Source organism: Lutra lutra, chromosome 7 (assembly GCF_902655055.1).
Source record: "Lutra lutra chromosome 7, mLutLut1.2, whole genome shotgun sequence".
In the NCBI taxonomy this organism is placed as follows: Eukaryota; Metazoa; Chordata; class Mammalia; order Carnivora; family Mustelidae; genus Lutra; species Lutra lutra.
In genome coordinates this window covers 1,567,249-1,586,828 of record NC_062284.1, presented here as the reverse complement: position 1 = coordinate 1,586,828, position 19,580 = coordinate 1,567,249, and the positions used below count along the sequence as shown (strand labels likewise).

The window sequence follows — 19,580 nt, the reverse complement described above, 5'->3', positions numbered from 1 at the left end:
TGTCGGAGGTACCGTCTGAAATGCCACCGTGACTTCACCCCGGGCTCCAGGTGACAGAACTCAGAAGCAGCTGAGGCTCCCACTACCCCTGCAGGATTGCTTTCCAGAAACCTTCGCTTCAAGAAGCACGGTTTTTTCCAGTTACGAAGATTGTTATGTTCTTAGCACAAAGAAGAAGAGCTTTCTGCCTCTCTCCATAGGAAGACGTCCTTAGCGGGAAAGCAGGGTAAGGTGAGGAGAGCGCCCGCCTCCCTTGGGATGAGTGCACGGCTCCTACTTACCTGCCGGGGGCCACGCCTTGATGTACCCCGTGCAGTGGACCACAGCATACTGGGCCTCCCCTTCTTTCACGGGACCAAGGCCGTTCCTAAAGAAAGAGCATTTGTGAGTCGGCTCTCAGCACCTGGCGGGGAGGCAAGGCCACCGATGGCTCCTCTGCAGTCTAAGCCACAGGGGTCATGCTTGCCTTGTGGGTTTGGATGGTGCCTTCCCAGCCGCCTGCTCTCCCTCCTGCAAAGCTGCACCCAGCTCCCCGCTACCCCCGCGTACAGCCCTGAGGCGCGTGCCCCATACCTTTCCCTGCGCTCAGCCCCTCTCCAGGTCCCGCCCCCCGTGGCTCAGTGCACTCAGGCTTTCTCCCAGCACAGCCCCAGACCCATGTGAGAAAAGCCTACTGACCTGAACCTTTTTCTCATGGTGGTTATTCTGTTCAGAGGGAGGTGGTCCAGAGGAGCGTTTCCACACCTGCGATTCCAGAAACAGTCAGAATGAGTAAAGGCCTCAGCAAGCTTCTACAGCCTAGAGCGCCGCGGTCAGAAAGGTGGGTTTCCTGTGACACTCACACACGGACCCGCGAGCCCAGCAGCCAGTTCCCTTCCGGAGTGTCAACGCGGGCTTGCGTGTGCCCTGGAATCTGGACTGTCCCTGAAGGCCAGGGCTGTGTGACCCGCTGGGCACTGATTGGGGCCCAGCCCGGAGGCTGGGGACACAGAAAGACTCTAGGGAACCCTGGCCACGCTCCAAGCTGCAGACTCACGTCTGTGCCACTGGCGGCTTTCAGGAAAGCGGGCAGATGGGCAATGACCACGGTGACGTCATTTCAGGCCTCAGCAGTGACAGCAACTCCACACGCACGGGGCCCACTGGTGACAAGAAACATCTCGGGCTCGGGCTGCCATCCAGGGACCCTCCCTACTGCCTGCATGGCTCTGCCCGGCAGTCCCACGGCCGCTGATGGCAAAGGGCAGACTGCGGACAGAGGGCGGAACAGCCTTTCCGAGTGTCCTTCCGGGAGGCCAGGCTGCTCTGGGGGGCCTTTCCTGCCTCTGTCCTCCACGGCCCCCCCAGGCTCTGAACAGCCAGGTCTGCCCTGCGGCCAGAAGCAGGTCACACCTTGGTCTACCCCCCTTACACGGGCTCCCCGTTCCCAGCTCCATGACCGCTAACGCTCTGGATGTCAGCCACGCTACATGGCTAAGATAAGGGTCCACATGTCCTCAGCCTGGGGCAGCGGCCCACACATGTGTGTTTCCCCAGTAGGGTCGATCCAGGACCCCAATGCCCGGGCGAGCTGGCCTGGCTCTCGGGATCTTCCTCAAACTAACCCTGCTTTGGAGGACAAGGTCGTGCGCTCAGCAGACGGCAGTGCCGCCCGCCTCACGGGAGTCCGGGTCGTGTGGAGCTGGGACCATAAAAAGCCACTGGACTGTGCCCCCCGGAGCGCCCAGGGCAGGGAGAGGGCTGCCTGAGCCGGCGTGACGGGGCAGTGCTTATGGCATGGAGGCTACTCGGGGACGCTCCCAGGGAGGGCCTTCACCGGGTAAAGCTTGGGGCGGCAGCTCTGAAAGGTGGGCGCTGTCCTGGAGGCCCGCCACACGGGGATGGGTGTACAGACCAACCCAGGCACCCGTGCGTTGTACCAACGGCCTCCCATGTCATTCAGAGTAGAAGCTGATGTCTTATGATGACCTGACATCCCAACCTTCCAGACCAGTGTTCCCACCACCACACCCCATTCACTCTGCTCCTGGGAGAGTAGCCCCTTCATCCCTTGAGCAAACCAAGAACACCCCTGCCTCAGGGCCTTTGCACTTGCTGTTCCCTCTACCTGTGTTTTCTTTCCCCAGATATTCCCAGGTCTCCACTCAAAATGTCACAGTAGCCACGGGCCCTCCCCTCACCTACCTAAAAACCAAGGCATAAGCCAGTAGCCGCCACTCCTTCCTACTCCTTCAGTTTGTTTTATTTTCCTCAGCAGCACTCACAGTCCGAGCATCTATGTGGCACTTCCGTGTCCCTGACTAAAGTCACGCTTTGCTGGATCGAGGATTTTGTTTGCCTTATTCTGGGCTGAACCCCAGCACTTCAACAGCCCCCTGGCACAGGCAGGCCCGCAGGGAAACGTGCTGTGTAACTGAGTGATTGAGAACGGCTGCCTGGTTTCAGAGCCTCCAGAGTCCCTCAGGCCAGGTAGACTCCCTGTCAGCCACCTCCAGCCCCCTCCCCCGACACGGCCTGGGGCACAGGGTGGTCTCAGCTGGCTGGGAAGTCTCAAAACCCTTGTTCTTTCTTCTTCAGGGACAAAAACTTTTCTAATTCCCCCGATTCAATCCCTCGGGCATCCCTGCAGCAGGTCATGGGGTGCTCAGGGAGGGTTAACTCAAAGCCCCTCTCCTCAGGGCAAGTGGCACTCACTCCCAGAGCCAAGATATTTACACCGAGAACATCAGTCAGCAGGATCATAATTCAATTCTAATAAAACTGTATCATTCAGCCCAGGAAACATAAGAGGACGTACAAAACTGATCGATTCTACGTAAACTATAGTGAGAAATATGGAGGCTGGACGAGTTGAAGAACCGGTAGAAAATTGAGACCTGGGGGACACGGGAAGCCAACCTGGGAGGGGGCAGAGCTCGTGGGAAGACAGACATGGTGGGATGCAAGGACGAGGGACAAGGGCCCTCTCAGATGGACCCTGACGTGTGGCTGCAGCAGAGCCTGGGGCAGGACAGGAGATATGGAACCCCTCCTCCCCAGCCACAGTGCCCCGGTACCCCACAGACCTCATCCTGCAGATGAAAGACCTCCGTGAGCCCATGCACATCCTCATGGAAGACTGCTGTCCCTCCTTCTTGACCGTCCCTGTCTTCAGGTCCAGGATCCTGCCTAAGTGAGAGAGGGACACAGGTATAAGCCTCTGCCTTTAATGGGGTTGTGGGGCGGAGGGGCGGAGAGCTTTCTCCAAATGCTCCGCAAAGGGGGACAAACGGAGCTGTGCGAATCGTTTCTCGGATGCCCACCATTCTCTGTCTGGGAACACGTGGAGCCACGAGACCCGTACGATTCTAAGAGGCTCTTCTTCAGAATGCCGTCTCCACCTGCCGTCCCTGCTCCGTTGGACAGCATTTGCTGAAATCACCAGCACCTTCCTTGCTGCTGCTCCCAACACCCCTTCCTCAGTCTCCACTCCTCTCCTTCCTCCGCTCCTGCCCCGGAGACCTCAGTGGTCCACCGTCTCTCCTCCCACTGGGCCCCTTGCCAGCTTTATCCACTCCAGGGACGACTGCCTCTGTACAATGAGAATCTTGCATGCCCCCAGCACCCACCCCTCCATCCCTCCGCCCCAGGCCCAGACCACTAGCCGCACGTCAAGGCCAGCACCAGCCGACCCGACCCCGACCAGAGGCTCCGCCATCCACAGGGAAGTTGAGGTCAGAAGGCCGGATGCCCTGCGAGAGTCCTTCCCTCCATCACCACCCTGCACGCCCCCCTGTCTCTCCATCACCTCCGCCCTCCTGCCATCCCTCGGCTGAGGCTCACGGGCTCCCAGCCTCCGGCATCCCGCCTCGCACGCGGCCGCCAGCTGTGTAGACCACACGCATCGGATGGCTCACCTGTGTTCCTGGCTGCAGCACTGATGCGAGCTCTCCCAGGCTGCCTGCCCCTCCCCCTCGCTTCCGCCCCACTTCCCGGTACCCCGCCAAGGGAAACGTCGGAGCCGCCCGTGTAAGTCTCCATGTCCCAGCAGGCCCACGTTTTAAGAAGTCAGGAGAAACGGGCACCGTTTGCAACGATACACCTGGCGCATTACTGTTTCGGCACGTGAAGCCCCTCGGGGTACTTTGCGTTCTGTTTCACTCCCTGAGGCTTTGATGTTGGGGTGTCTCGCGCACACAGGGCATGTCTCCGTTCCAATGCCCCCGTCCCGGGTGCTCCGCAAGCACCCGTGGCCAGTGGCCTTCAGACAGGGTGCGCACGGCTCCAGACACGGCCAGCATGCCCGCCCCTCGGAGGGCCTCTCGCCTCGCACGTGTGCAGACACGTGCTTTCTGCCCAAGTCCACACCCTGTTCCACGCAAGGGGCACCCTGGCGAACTCCTGCTCGTCCTCTGGACCCACTCGCCTGTCACGGCCCCTGGGAGGCCTCCTCTGGGTTCCGCAGGTAGAGCTTCCCGCCCCCGCCTATCCAGCCACCCCCTCCCTCACCCCCTCAGTATTTATCACGAGTTTCTGTAGAGCCAGGGCACCCCGTGAGGCCCTGGGGGTGCAAATGTGAGCCAGGCACCATCATGTCTGCGGGAAGAAACAGACATCCCCCCCATTTGTCCCGCTGCACCAGACCGACGTGCTTGCTCGCCCGTTTACCATGACCTTGACTCTGAACCCAGCAGGAAGGTATTGACCGAGTGGAAAACTATGTCCTAGCACCGTGGACAGTTCCTGGCCCAGTGCATGTGGCTGAACCGACCTGTGTGCGTCCCCAGGAAAGGACTTTGCGACAAGTTGGCATTAAGTAACGTGAGTATCAATGGGTTTTTACTTCTATTTCCGTTTCTACATCAAAACAAACTGACCTGCACCCACCCCCCACCTCGCTCCCACAGCAGAGGAAATGCTGCTTCTCCTCCCCCAGAGCCCAGCCGAGAGCCGTGAGCCTTGTTCCATCCCCCAGACCCTCCCACCAGGCCCCTCCACTATTCAAACACGTCAGATCCCTGTCACTGATTGGGGGAGGGTACAAACAAAACCCTTCTTTGACCCTGAGGCTCCTCCTCTTGCTCCCTGTGCTCTGTCCACTCACGGCCAGCCCGTGGGCAGCTCTAGCCCAGTCACCGGGGCCCTCTGTGCAGGCAAACTGAACAGATATTAAGCAGTCCCTCTCCACTTGGTTCCTGTCCTCAACCAGTCCCTTTTTCCTGGACCCTTCTCATCCTGAACCTCTCCCGCCTCTCCACTGCTGGTGGCACTCCAGAGCCTGGGCCTTCTGTCCCACTCTCCGCGGGCCCTCAGGGCTTGAGGACACCAAGACAGCGCCTCCAGCAGGACCTCTCTCGGAACCTCCTGTGTGTCTGTCAGACATTCCAGACACGGCACGGTGGGCGGGAACCAGAACCCTCGTGGGCTCCCCCCCACCCAGCACCCACAGTAGCAGGGAGGCCACAGGGCACACAGCTGGGCCCACAGCGGCCCGAACGTCTCCAGGCAGGACACGTCCACCAGAACTCAGCCCCGAGCAGAGGCCCGCCCCACCATCTGCTGAGAGCTCGGCACTGCCCGTGCGGGGCCCCAGGCGGGGGTTCAGGTCTGGGCGGGCGGCTGCCCCAGGGCTGACCCCTGTCTGTCTCGCTCGCAGACGCGGGGTCCTTGCAGCCGCTCCCAGGGTAAACTGTCACTCACTTTATCATCTACCAAATGGCAAAGGGTTTCAGCTGCGAAGCAGGCCAGCCTGAGTCTGTCAAATTCCAGAGGCTGCTCTGAAAATAAACCGCAACTGTGGGACACATGAGCTGTGGAGCACGAGGAAATGAGAAAACACATGTCCGTGATCTGCTGTCAGGACCCCGAGAGACAGCGGCCGCACGTTTGTTTCTCTGGTGCTTCTCCAGTTTCCTCGGGCACAGGAGCCCCTTTCCGGGCTCCATGGGGGGAAGCACGCTCAGCTTTATACCGCGGTTGTGCTCCTGAAAGGTCTGGGAAACTGGGCTTTTGACCTGAGAGCAGAGTAGACATATGGAGGCAAGGGGCTGCCCCCCAACTCTGGGCAGTGAGTCCCGGGAAAGGGGACCGGGGATCACTCTGTCCTCCGGCAACGGGCTGTCAGGCTGACTTGACATGGGGCTCCCCAGTAGGAAGGGAACACGGAGAAGAGGCTGCTACGTGCGTGGCTTCCAGTCTTCTCCTGGCCCACAGAACCCTCGGGTTGGCTTAGAACCACGGGGCTGCATTCCCAGGGCTGGTCCTAGTGGGTTCCTCAAAGCACAATCAGTCCGGACCAAAGCCGACTCCTTCCAGAGTCCAGCCTCATCCCCGGGTCAGAGGACTCACTCTGCAATGCTGCCCCGAGGGGGCCCCAGCACCCATCCCAGCCCGCTCCCCTTGGCGGGTGCTGAACGCCCAGCCCTGTGGCCGTCTCTCGTCTCCGACTCCTCCCCATGACTCCTGCTTCCCTCCTCCCTCTCTCCTACAGGGTGCCCTCTGGAATGTCCCTTCTGCAACAAACAAACTCCCACACCCTCGGCTTCTTTGAGAAGTTCCCTGAACCCCAAGTCAGCAGACCAGCTTGACCGACCGCTTCCAGACTGCGTGTCCCCCAGAGGGAAGGCGGACTTGCGCTCCCACAGCCCGGATGCCCTGTGGTCCAAGGCGGGTCTGCATCTCCCTCAGGCCCCAGAGCCCCTCCACATGGTGCTCCCGGCATACAACCCGCAGCTCCTCCCAGACTCCTGCGTCTACCCTGTGCACCTGCTATGTCTCAGTCGTCCCACCCGTGGGTCACTCTTCCTCCATGTCGGACGCCAGCTTGTCCCCTGGCTTTCTCTTCACTTCCAGAGCTGCCATCATTGGACTTGGCACGTGGAGGCCCCCGGCAGCCCCACACAGGGCTCGCCCTCCTCCCACGGCGGTGCCTCTCCCGGCTCAATGTTGTGGAGCGTGAGGCGTCTACAACTGCGCGGTCCGAGATCTTGTGTTCGAGCACACCGGCAGTGCCCCCGGTCCGGTCCCCGCTCCACCGAGGGTCCAGCGTCGGAACCTGCAACCCCGATCGGCTTCCGTCCCTGCGGAAATGCTGAGCTTCCCTCCGGTGTGGATCTGTCCTTGGCGCCAGCAGCGCCCAGGGACCCGGCGGGCAGCTCCGGCCCAGGCGCCCTAGCCAGCTTCCCGCACAGCCGCAGCGGAAGCTGATACTTTCCCGGGTTGAAGCACGGAGGGGGACCATGGGCGAGTGAATGGCAGGGCCCACACCTGAGGTATCCGATTCCAGAAGGAAGCGGCAGCCAGGATGGAGGCGCAGCCCCGGTGCAAGTGGGTCTGGGGGAAGGGCTGGTGGTGCCCCGTTCTCTCAGCCGGACGACAGGACCGGACCCACCTGCGCTGACGGTCACGTGCAGCGCTGAAGACAGACACACAGACACCCCATCGGCCGCCCGCACGAATGCTAGAAGGAGTTGGTGGCTCCAGGCGGCAGCTCTGTGAGCCCCAAGACGAGGGCTTGGAGAGCCACAGGGAGGGAGGTTCCCCGCAGCCAGCCCAGCCCTGGCCTCCGGCTCCTCTGAGTGAAGAGAACATTCTGGAAGGTTTTCGCCTGTGTCAGGTGAGAAGGTTGAAGAAGTACTTATTTCTCCCTTAGAGTGCTTCTGTTCTAAAACTAAAGTGGTCTTTGGGAAAATCACACAGACACACACACACACAGTAAAAACCCCAGACTCTTTCTGCCTTGGGAAGAACAGTACTAACATTTGGGCGTTCCTGAAAATCTCTGTGCGTGCCTGTTTTTTTCTCTCAATTAACCAAGGTGCCATGGTGTATGTTTTTCCTCCTTATGTCACAACACAAACTCACAAAATTGTGATCACGGACGTCATCTGGAAGGCTCTACAACACCGTTTTGCTCAGACGGTTTACTGTGGGACATGAAGTTATTCCCAGGTTTTCCACGTGGCAAATAACACCATGGTCAGTAACTGGGTGGGGAAAAATCACCATATCCAGACCTTCTCAGGCTAGATTCCCCAAAAATGGAACTATGGCATCACAGGAGGACAGGCTGTCAGCACCGATACCCGGGCTGCTCTCAGCCCCCGTGAACCCGCAGCGAGCTCTGGACTCCGCTCCGTGACACGGGGACAAGTACAACACGTCTCAAGGGTTACAAGGACCAGTTTTCTAAGTTGAAAGCGTGAAATGCTTTAGAACGGGAGCTGGCAAACTGTGACTTCAGATCCCAACTGGGCTCACTCTGTTACTTAAGTATTTACTGGAACCCGGCCACAGACTCGCGCGGGTTTAGTTATCGTCTCCGGCTGCTTTTGTGCTACAACGGTCGGGCCAAGTCGTTGTGAAAGAAAGTGGATGACGGACTCAGAGGGTCGAGCATCTCGGCTCCCCGGCCCCTGACCAAACACAGCTGCTGACTCCGGCTTTGGAAGAATGCTCCCAGGTCCCCAGCGCAGGGCACCTTCTCTGCGGGCAAAGGGCCCTTCTCCCATTGTTTTCAGTACACGGATTTTTGTATTATTTACATCAGCAGTAACTTTTTTTAAAAAAGGAGGACCCAAAGTTTGTGTTGGACAAGATCACAAAGGAAGGCTCTGAGCTTCATGAAGTGACCCCGCAGGCCGCGGCAGGAGCACAAGCAGAAACCAGAATGAGTTCATCAGAGGAATCCTTGAGAAAACTGGAAACCTCTCATCTCGGTTTCAAAAGAAGAAGAAAACAAGGCTGCGAAGGAGGAAAACAAGAGGACATGACCAGCGACAGAAGCAAAACGACGGCCCCAGGACGGACACTCTTTGATGTCGCTCCAAAGACGTGTGTCCCCTGAATGGGGGCCCAGAGGCTGGAGGGGGCTCGGCCTGCTGTCCCGGTGACAACGTGCGCTTGTTCTCGGGGGCTGACCCCAGCGGCCCGGGCAGCTGTGCACACTGGCCCCAACGTGCCCCTGAATGGGAGTCCAGGCTGAGCACGTGGGGCCCCTCGGGAGCGGACCCCAGAACAGGAGTGGCACCCAGGGAGCCTTCCGCTCCTGAGGGCCGGTGTCCCCCCTGAGGACACCAGTTCCCAGGTCGTGGCCCAACTGCTTCTTCCCACAGCAGAAGTGCTCTGGGTGGGGGTCGTCCCAGAGCTCCCGCATCTCAGCGCTCTCGTGCTGGTCCTTTACTAGGACCCTCAGGAAAGGGTTTGCCATCGTCTTACAGAAGCCCACCTGCCCGGCTACAGTGACTGGTGGAGCGCTGGGCACCGGATACAAGCTGGACCAATCGCAGTACCTCATTCCTCCTCTGACCATAGTGATGGGTCCCCAACTAGGACAGGGTCCAGCCAATCCGAGTCCTGCACAGGCAGACTGTGGCCACTCCCACTTCTGCTCTCACGCTGCTGTAGGACCGTGAGCCTCACTGTTCCGCAGCAGTGACTCCGGCTTCACGGAGAACCGGGTCTAAGACAGAGACACCGACTCCACGAAAAGCCATGGTGGCATCCACAGGCGAAGACAACCATCATGGTGTGCAAACCTCTGGTGCCAACAACCCCTTTTCCTACATACATGAACTCCACGTTAGCGCCCGTCACTTAGGCCCGAGCTGCATGGACGGATGCAGGCATCCCAGGACTTGGACAGCGGAGGAAGGATGAGGGGTTGGCCCTTCCTGTGGACTTCACGGAGGCCCAGCTGTCATGAGACATCTCCTGTGTGTGACTCGTGTGACCAGCCCGGGGTAGGCAGGCGATGGGCATCAAGGGTGGTACAGGACGGCACGAGTGTGGAGTGTCACAGGAGACAGAGGGACCACTGACCTCGTCCTCCAAAACCAATAATACGCTATATGTCGATCAGCTGAACTTAAATTTAAAAAAAAGTCTTTAGCACAGCAATCAAAAACTGATTTTCCATGGGACTCACATCACAGTGCAGGAAGCAGGTTAGGGGACGTGCCAGCATGAGGCGGGGAGGCGGGCGCTGCGAGAGGCCGGAGGGCGGACACCGTGTAGCGGCCGCGGCAGGAAGCAGATGAACGTGGACTGGGCTTCGGGGTTGTTTCCCGGTGAACGACGGCCCGTCCCGGCTAGACCCCACGGCGCTGCAGCGTTCCCGGAGCAGACGGAAGCCCAGAGAGCCCGAACAACACCGCCAAGGCTGGCCTCCCCCTGGGCACGTGAGAGTCCGAGCTCCTCACTGCCCTGAACGCTCGAGAACCGTCCCCGCAACAGCACAAAGCGGGATCACGGCCACCAGACGGGAGCAGCCGGGTGCAGGGGGACAGGAGGTCACTGGTGGCCGGCCTCCACCTGCTTCAGCATCACACACCCCGACTGGGAAAACCCGACGGTGCTTTCCTTCTTCAATCCTTCTGTGTGTGTCTACTGCTTTCTCGGGGTTTTCTCCGGTTTCTGTAGACACCATGAGGTTGCGCGAGCCCATCTCAGCCATCCCCAGGTGACTCCCGGGCAGGGGTCTGCATCCATGGGGTGTAGAGTTAGGGGAGGGCAGCAACCCTCAGGGCAGGCAGGGTCCGGGGCCGTCCTGGCTTTGCTGCTGGTCCAGCAGAGTTATTAGGAGAGTCTCTCCGCTCCCACAGTGCTCAGGTTTGGATGACAGATGACATACCTATCATCCCTCTTTATAAGACCACAGCAGAGTGAGACATGGATCCCGCCCCCAGAAGCTTGACAACAGCTGGATTCCAGGCCACCTTGACCTTCCGCCCGTCACTCAGGCTCCTCGGCTCCTAGACGGGTGCGCCCCTTGTCTTGTCGTCAGCAGCAGGTACAGTCCTCTAACAGTCCCTGGGAAGAAATGGTGTGCCAGGAACACAGTCCCGGGTTCCGCCCAACAATATCACAAAAGGCCCCTTGCAGGTTGGTAAGGGGGGAGCTAACGCTCAGAGTCAGAGAAAAGCCCCTGTCTCAGGAAACTCTAGGCCCCGCAGGGAGCGGCGGCTGCCTCTCAGCCCATCCTGGCTTCAACTGCACAGGGCTAACGGCGCCAGGAGCATCGCAGGACTCGGATCCATGGCCACAGCTGGTCACACGCACTTGGAGATGAACCCGAAGGGGAGGCCACAAAATGACACGTCCTGGAAAGGGCTTTCCTTCCCCGTCCCTTTTCAAGTTCTTGTTCTGGAAGGAAAGCCCTTCTGCCTCACGCTTCTCTCATCAAGAAAACACCCCTCGTCGTCCTGGTGACATCGCTCTGCTCGTCCAGATCCACACCCAGTCATCTCACGGAGAAGACGGGCCAAGAGCTTCTTGAGGCGGGGAGCAGGGGCCCTGTCTATGTCTTTGGGAACCCCCGTGGCCCCAGAGTGGGAGCCGTCCTTGTCTCTACTGCCACGTAGCAGGTTCCCACAAACCCAGATGCATAAAACAACACCCATCTATTAGCTCACAGTTCATTGGGTCCAAGTCCCGGGTAGGCTTGACTGAGGTCTCTGCTCGGGGCCCCCAAGGCCAAAACCGAGGTGGTGCTGGGCTGGGCTCCTCTCTGGAGGTTCTGGGCAGGAACCCGTCTCCAGGCTCTTCTGAGCTCCCGGCAGAGTCAATTCTCTGCAGTGGCTGGCCTGAGGGGCCCCATTCCTCGTCAGGAGTGGGTCCCTCCCAGGAGGCTTCCCCTACACCTCTGCTCGCAGCCCCCTCCATCGTCAAAGCCAGCAGTGGTACGCGGCGTGGAGTCCTCTTTGGGCCTGGATTCTCGGCCTTTCCTTCTGTCACCAACCAGATACAATCCTTTGCTCTTTATAATGGCTCAACCGACTAGGTCAGACCTACTTGGACGATCTCCATTTTTTAAGGTCAACTGACTTGAGGCTTTAATTAGCTCAGTAAGATCCCGTCCCAGCAGAGCCTAGACGCACGCTGGACTGAACACCCAGGAGGGGGACCCTAGAGGAGCCTGTGAAGATACTGGCTGCCGTGACCCTCAACAGGGGGGGCCTGGGACCCAGGGAGATGCTCGGCCCATGGCCGGCCGGGATCATGGAGTTCACAGTCCTGGAAGACAGGCAGGGAGCTGGCCCGGTGTGTTTGTGTGTGGGGGTGGAATCTAGGCTCCCGGGCAGGGGGGTGAATGGCAGGGTACGTGTGTGTCCCACTGGCCAGCTCACAACCCTTTACCCACCAGGGACTCTGGCGCTGGCATTGGCAAGGGGTTTTGTAAGGACTCGTGGTTTCATAGCAGCAGCTGGGGGAAGCTTCCTCACCCAGCTTGCCTTGCAGGCCACGCCACACTCTACCCTCCCAGACCACACGCAGGCGGGCTTCTCCCCCGGCACAGAGGAGATGTGCCACTCAGGCTGGGAGGGCATTGGGGGGTGGGGAGGTTGTGAATTCTGGCAGAAATGGAACTACAAAAGACAGCCCCACCACGCTGGGGTGGGAATCACCAACAGAGCAATGGATTCTTCCAGAACAATAGTGTCACAAGAGGGTACAGGGAAGCTTGTGGGGGTGGGTGCCTGAGAATGGAGCCGAGTCCTGTCCAGCTGGAGCTCGGTGGGAGAGGAGCTGGTGACCGGACCTGGGCTGGTGGAATCCCCCAGGGGAGCCGGGCCTGAGGCTGCCTGTCACTCACCCAGAGGCGGGAGAGCAGGGCCCTCCAGAAGTTTAGCAAATGTGCTTCTGAAAGCCCCACACATCCCTGCGTGTTGGTGGCAGTAAATTTTGACTGTGCTTCTCAAAGGCCACGCCATACGGCAAAAGCAAAACTTGTCACCGGCTCAGCACCATCTGGGGAAATGCGTATGATTTGTGTTTTAAATGTAAAGCTATCAATAATTCAGAATTAGAAGCAAACACTTGTAAGACCAGCATTAATATTGAACGCTGCCCGCCTCTGAGAGCACAGAGGAGAGACGCCCAGCCGCGGGGACCCAGTCCCTGCCCATCTGCAGCAGACGGTGCTGCAAGCCATGACCGTGGATGACAGTGGTCACGGTCCTTGAGCGGAACACTACTCCCGGCCAGCCCCGAGAGGGAGACAATTCCAGGGAGCAGGGACGGGCCTGCAGGGAACCATCCCTCCTCCGGGTTCCGACTCCCGGCTCTGGCCATGGAGCAGCACAAAATAAAGGGACCTGTGATTAGGGCTGGCGACGGGGACTGAGCACGGCCACCTACAGGGCCCACTGACAGCCTTTTTGCCAAGCAGCCTGATTTCTGGTGGGTCCTTCCTCAGAGCCACCCTGCCCTCTAGGGACGGCACCAAGGACACCCGAGCCAGGCAGGTCTGCACGGAACATCGCAGACACAACCGTGTCCCACAGTCACAAGGCCAGGATGAGCTCTGGAGCATATCCACACCAAGAAGCAGAGCTCCACGGCGGGTGACGGGCTCCAGCACCTTGTCACCAACGACCCAGCTGGCAGGGCCCCTGGAAAGCGCACAGCTCGCCAACTTTCTCCCGGGGTGCACAGTCCAGGCAGGACGACGGCGGGGGCTCTGACCTGTGTTACAAACTGGCCACCACCCCCCCATCCCCCAGCGGTCTGGTGTCCTCACCCCTCCAGTCCTCCCTCCCTCCCCTCTGTCACCCCCCAGCCTCCACCCCCTACAGCCAGCGCCTCTTCTGTTATTTTATCTGCAGGCAGAAGTACAAACGCTTCATCTTGTTTAGAATATGCAGGGGTGTGCTTGAAAAAAATACATTCCTCTCTGGGTGTCACGCTACAGAAATGCCAGAAACGCAGGCCTGAGGGCTTTCATTTTGCCGGTAAATGATTAATCCTCCTCTCCCTCTCTGGCGGCCAAGAGGCCGCCTGGCGTGTGGGAGGAGCCCGGGCCAATGTGTCCTTCCAGAAGGCAGTTTCAGGCCAAGCCTGGCCTCCCCAGCAAACTGCTAATGAAATGATCAAAAAATACAAAAATAGCAACAAAAATCTGCCTCCATGACGAAACAGTGTCGAGGGCCCTGAAGAGATGGGAAGCCAGGAGCGGGGCAGGTAGGAGGGTGGGGTGAACATGGGCAGCCCTGTGGTGTAAGAATTACAAAGGGGCCGCCTGGGAGAAGCAGAAGGGTCCCCCGCAGGAGCCTCCAAACCTACAAGCAGGGAAGAGACCAGGGGGTCCGGAAGCAGAGAAGTGTCCCAGGGTCTGGACAGAGAGGCCCGGGGCAGAGCTGTCTTGTCACCTTGACTTCCAGCGGCCAACCCGCCCCATGAAGAGGGCAATGGCTGCCTCCGAGGGGCAGCGTTCCAGCGAGAGGGCACCGAGGCTCCTGCCCACTCGGGCCACCGCAGCCTCCTAGCTCCCCCCGCCCCCAGCAACTGGGCTCCAAGGTAGAAAAGTTAAGTTTCCAAGAAATATATGCTGAGCACGACCATTTCAACTCATAACACATGTCAGGGACAGAGGATGAATAAGAAGGTGAGGAAGAAGGAAGACGGACCGACGCGTGCGAAGATTCGGGATCTAACAAGAAAGCGATCTGAGAAATTAAGAAATCACAACCCCTCCCCCACCCCCCCATGAAACACCGCGAAGCAGGCAATATGGAAATACCCAGTCTCAGCGACACGGAGGACATCTTTCGTGGATAAAAAGAAAATTACCCGAAACCAAGAAAGATTGCTTTTAGGTGAAAAACAGGATTTCAGACTTGAAACCCGAATGACATGATGCTGCTGGAGGGGACGTCCAGCCGCAGCCCAGGCAGACGGCCCAGACTGAGCAGGCCAGGTGGGGGAACGTGCCCCCCGGGGACTGGGGAGCCAGGGTGGCCGGGAGAACCAGCAAGGGAGGTGCACACAGGGAGCCCCCCGCCCCAAGGCCAAGGAAGGCATCAGCGGAAGGATGAGAAGAGTGAGGACAACATGGAAATCCTGCCCCTGAAGACGGCCAAGTCTCAGACAGAAAACACACAAGATGGAGAAAAGGGCCAGTGGGGTAATGTCGGAAAAAAGGATGCGTGAACTTGAACACAGAGGAAAAAGAACTATTTAAATTGAAATACACACAGATAAAAAGGAATTTGAAACGATCACAAGAGCATCTGTGAGCTGCAGGACGGCAGCCTCGGTCTCAGGTACTTGTAACTGGAGCCCCAGAAGCACGGGGAAAGAGGACAGGAGAAACATCTGAAGAATGGAAAGCTGATATTTCCTATAAACATGATAAAACCGTAAGCCCAAAGATTAAGAGAGTTAAATGAACACCAAGTATGATAAACATAAGGAAGCCATCCTCAGGCAAACCATAACCCGGCTGTTCAACACCACTTACAGCAGGAAAAACCTAAACCAGCCAGATAAAAGAGGTATTTTGCACAGAAGGAGGGAGACGAGGATGACACCGAGTTTCTCACACGAGCCAACGCCAGTGAGTGTGTTCCGGACAGCAGAGAAAGGCCCACATCCCGCACAAACCAGCAACAAGAATCCGCACACAAAATGTCAGCAAGTCAAACCCCACCACATACAATAAGTGTCATACGTCGTTATCCAAGTGTGGTCCGTCTCAGGAATGAGAAATGGGCTTTGCTCCAAAACACCAAACAATGAAACTCACCCCGTGAACAAACTAATAAGGAAAAACCAGACCGTCATCACGCCCGATGTCACCGAGGTATTGGACAAAACCCAACACCCATTCTTCATAAAACACTCAGCAAACCTGGAGCAGGAGGAACTTGCTCCAGCTGATAAACGACAAGCATGAGAACTTGTGCGGGCTCAGGAAGGAATGAGGAAAGACCGAGTTCTTTGTGCAATCGGGGAACAAGGCTGTCCACTCTCACCACTTCCATTCTGCCTCATGTTCTACGTGTGATAAAGGTCTAAAAGAGAGCAATCAGGCAAGAAAAGGAGTTCTATTTCCGTGTCCTATCACCGAGAAATTCGAAACTGAAACCGAAACCTCCATCGATATGGGCACAAAAGGTACAAAATACTTAGAAATAAATCTGCCCATGGCCCGTACCCGGACAATAACAAAATAACGCTCCATGAAATGAGAGGAAAGACAAGTAAATGGACGGGGCACAGTGCTCGCGGGTCACAAGACCCAAGATGGTGCCGGTTCTCGCCAGACGGTTCTGTAGATCTGATGCAACCCAGACAAGTCCCCGTCAGGCTTCTCCGCACGGCCAGGCAAGCCGACGGTGTAATTCACGTGGAAATAAAGGCAAAGAACCTGCAGGAGCCAAAATTATGCTGGAAAAGAGGAACAACGTAGGGAGACGAGCGCAGCCTGATTTCAGGACGCAGCGGCAGGAATGAAGACAGCACAGAACCGGCGTGGGAGCAGAGAGGGAGGTCGACGGGCCGGCATGGAGCCTAGAAACAGACTGCCCCCCCAACGCACAGAGAACTGACTTTTGGCGAAGGAGCATGGGCCCCCCACTGGAGGAAGGACAGTGTTTTCAACAAAGGTGCCGGAGCAATCAGACCTCTGTATGTAGGTAACTAAGCAATCGCCACGACAGGTTAAGTAAGAAGCACGTGCGAAGTTCCATCACACGCACTTCATGTAGTGTGCAGATGCTCATTCCCTTTCTTCTTGGATTCCAAAACCACAACAAAACGATCTCCTCGCCTGCATCAGGAAAGTCTCTATGCATCCTTCCAGGGGCTGCTCTTTGTGCTCTTAGTAAATTCTAGAAGCACTGTGCTCCCCTGTGGCTGTCACCGGTCCAACCTCCTCTCATCACACGCCACGGTCTTAGTCACCTTCCCAGACTGAACAATGCCTCCCTGCCACAGGGCCTTTGCGCATGCCAGCCTTGCGGCTGGGAAAGCACTTGAAACTCCCAGGCCCTGCCTATGGCCAAGCTCCATCCACAGCCTCCCATGCCAGTGTGAGCATCATTTCCTCAAAGGGCTTCACCCTGCTCCCCCACCACTTCCAACACGGGAATGAGGGGTCCCCACTAGTGTGTTCATAGCCTCCTGACGTCCCCCCTTGGAACACATCACCATTTTCATTCTATATTGACTGCATGACTGTCTGTTCTCTCCCTAGCCACAAAGACAGCTCCTTCGTGGACGGCGACCATGTTTGGCTCACTGACGTGCTCTCAGCCTCTGGCTCGTGCTGAATAAGTAACAGCAGGTTCACAGCGAGACATACATTCAGCCTCCCATAAAGTGGTTTCCCTTCATCCATGAAGACTCGGTGCTCAAGCCCCGGGAGCTGGCGGTCTGGAAAGGGGGCCCAGAGGGGTCCCGCCCCAGCCCGAGCCTCAGCTGCTCTCGTGGGCACGCCTGGGGGTCACCATCTCCACCCGTGTCTGGCTCCCGCACCCCTGGGGTCACCATCTCCACCCGTGGCTGGCTCCCAGCCTTGCAGGCCTGTCGAGGACACTGCTGGTGTCCCAGGTGGATCCCCAGGCCCCTCGTGCCAAGCTGACCGGCAGATCCCTCCCCGGGGTCGACGGGGCTTCAGCTCACTGCTCACACCACATCTTCTCACACACTTGTCCCTGAAGCTACTTGGAAGCAGCCGGGCTTGCAGATGCCTGGGAGTGTCACCCACCCCTCAGGGTCTGTGACCAAGGACAGCCCGCTCTCTTGCCTCCGACAGGACAGCCTGTAGTGTGACACAGCCTCCCGACCCCCTGCAGCATCAGGCTGAGGCTGGACCTTTCCTGAACTGCATCTTGGCTAGTTCCTCCCCTGACCTCCACAGCTTCCCCCGGACCATTCCCCGAGGGGACACCATTCTCCAGAAGCGCACACACAAATGCCCACGCAGGCTTGGTGCCCAGAGACTCAGCCAGGCGAAGGCTGCTGGCCACGAGGAAAGGAAGGTACCCGGTTCCGACTGAGCTCTGGGCCTGCTGCCTCAGGCACCATCCTCACGCCACCCTAGAGCAGGAAACAGGGCCCCTGAGATTGGGTGGTTTGGGTAAAACCGCGCCCCGTGGTAGCCTCTGGCTCCGAAGCCCATGGTCTTGACTCGCCCCCCAAGTCCGCACGCGTGCACGCTGGGCGGCATGTGTCCATTCCTAGTCCCACCCCGCAGTGTCAGTTGGGCTGTCGGGCACAGAGATGGGGTGACCAAGAAGGACTTTACACCGAGCACAAGTCTATCATCCCAAGCAGACGGGGCTGTCTCCTGACATGACCAGCTCTGTCACTGTGTGCATCCAAAAGAGGCCAGGTGGGGACTTTCTAGGTGTTTCTGCAGGGAGCACATGACCCCCAGAAGACCCAGTCCATGGGAGCTCTGAGGTCCCCACGACGTGGAGCTCTCATGAGTCTAGGTCCTCAGAACGTGTGCACTTGAGCCAAGGTTAAAGAATGACATTGTAAACAGCTCACTGGAGACTAATTTCTGTCATCACCAGGAAGGGGGAAACTGAAAGCCATCCGTCGGTCACCGCCTGAGTCAACGGCTGGCAGGCAAGGCTTTGCGTTGGTGTATAAGAAAAGAATCCACAAAAATAAAGGACAAACTGAATGCAGATGTTTGCCTCAATTAGCTTCCACGGAGGAAGCAACAAAAAGGAAGGATCACTGCTGTACGTGCATTTTTATTTCACCGTTGGGTGTGAATCATGACATTTCAGAGAGAAATATGTCTCTTTTTTTAGTAAAGCCGAAGGAAACTATTTTAATTTTCTTGATCCTGGTGCAGTTTCTGCAATCAAGTTATTTTTAACTGAAGCATTACCAAACACAGCCGTCACGTGAGAATATTACTGAAACCCGCGTCATCCCAGGAAGAAGCAATGATTCCGTTTGTCTTTTTGTTTGCCCTAAAGTAACTCAAAATAATTGTATCTGCCTCAAAACTATCCTACCGGTAGGTTATTTCTGTCATCGTTTCCTTTTACGGATGGAGAAAAAAAGTCTTTTGTTTACTTCTGGAGCATCAGAGTTGGGACAAAAGATGCTTGGTTAAGAATTCAAGGCTTGGGAGGACGGTTTAAAAGCTCGTGCTGCTCATTTTTTAACATTGTTGCCGACTGATGACATTGTTAACATTTTGTTTCTTTTTTATTTTGACCTTGTTGAAATTTCTGTCTTGCTATAAAAAACAAATTGGGCTGTCCTCTTTCATTTCATTTCGGGTTTTTGTTTGTTTGTTTAGTGTGGGTACGGTAGTTCGCAACCTTTGGCTGACACTGAAATCATCAGGGCTGTTCTCAAGGGTATCGACGCCTGGACTTCGCCACAATAGGGTCGAATTCCGGGACACGGGCCAGAGCGCCCACGCTGGAAGGTCTGTGAGAGCCAGTGGAGTCCTGATATGTGCCCAGACGGAGACCCGCTGTTGTAGGGCTGCGAATCGGAAACACTTACTCATTACGAAGCTGCCGGCTGTCAAGCACGACTTGGAAGGTGCCCATTTCAAGGAGACCCACGTACACAGAGGAGAGCACAGATCTCGAGAAGGGGATTCTCAGCGTTCCAGAGGAACGCACCGACGGTGCGGGGAGGGGTGAAATCTCTGGGCGAACTCGGAGCCAGACTGAGAGTTCCCAGTTCACGGTACACACATGGGAAAGGGGATGGCAAATACAAATACTGACCCGTTTGAGAGTACTTAACCCCATCTCTGCCTTCTTCAGGCCCCCCTCCCTGCTCTTGGGGGCTGCCAGAAGGTGCTTCTCTGCCTAGACACTGTGGAGCCCGCACCCCCT

The 19,580-nt window shown here is 57.5% G+C and overlaps 1 protein-coding gene and 1 long non-coding RNA gene across 7 annotated transcripts in view; one reads left to right on the top strand and one right to left on the bottom strand.

Moving 5' to 3' along the window:
* The window catches only part of ARNT2 (aryl hydrocarbon receptor nuclear translocator 2), a 145,274-nt gene that overhangs the window by 59,189 nt on the left and 66,505 nt on the right, over nucleotides 1-19,580 (bottom strand). For all 6 annotated transcript variants that reach the window (XM_047736232.1, XM_047736233.1, XM_047736229.1 and 3 more), the window contains exons 6-8: nucleotides 3,066-3,168; nucleotides 679-744; nucleotides 282-367 (exon numbers count right to left, since the gene is read on the bottom strand). In XM_047736232.1, coding sequence (XP_047592188.1) covers nucleotides 282-367; nucleotides 679-744; nucleotides 3,066-3,168 — 255 coding nt within the window. The remainder of the gene's footprint in view (nucleotides 1-281; nucleotides 368-678; nucleotides 745-3,065; nucleotides 3,169-19,580) is intronic.
* Nucleotides 3,964-6,666, top strand: LOC125104041 (uncharacterized). Its single transcript, XR_007128574.1, has 3 exons — nucleotides 3,964-4,800; nucleotides 5,636-5,876; nucleotides 6,470-6,666. It is a non-coding gene; the product is annotated as an uncharacterized LOC125104041 (long non-coding RNA).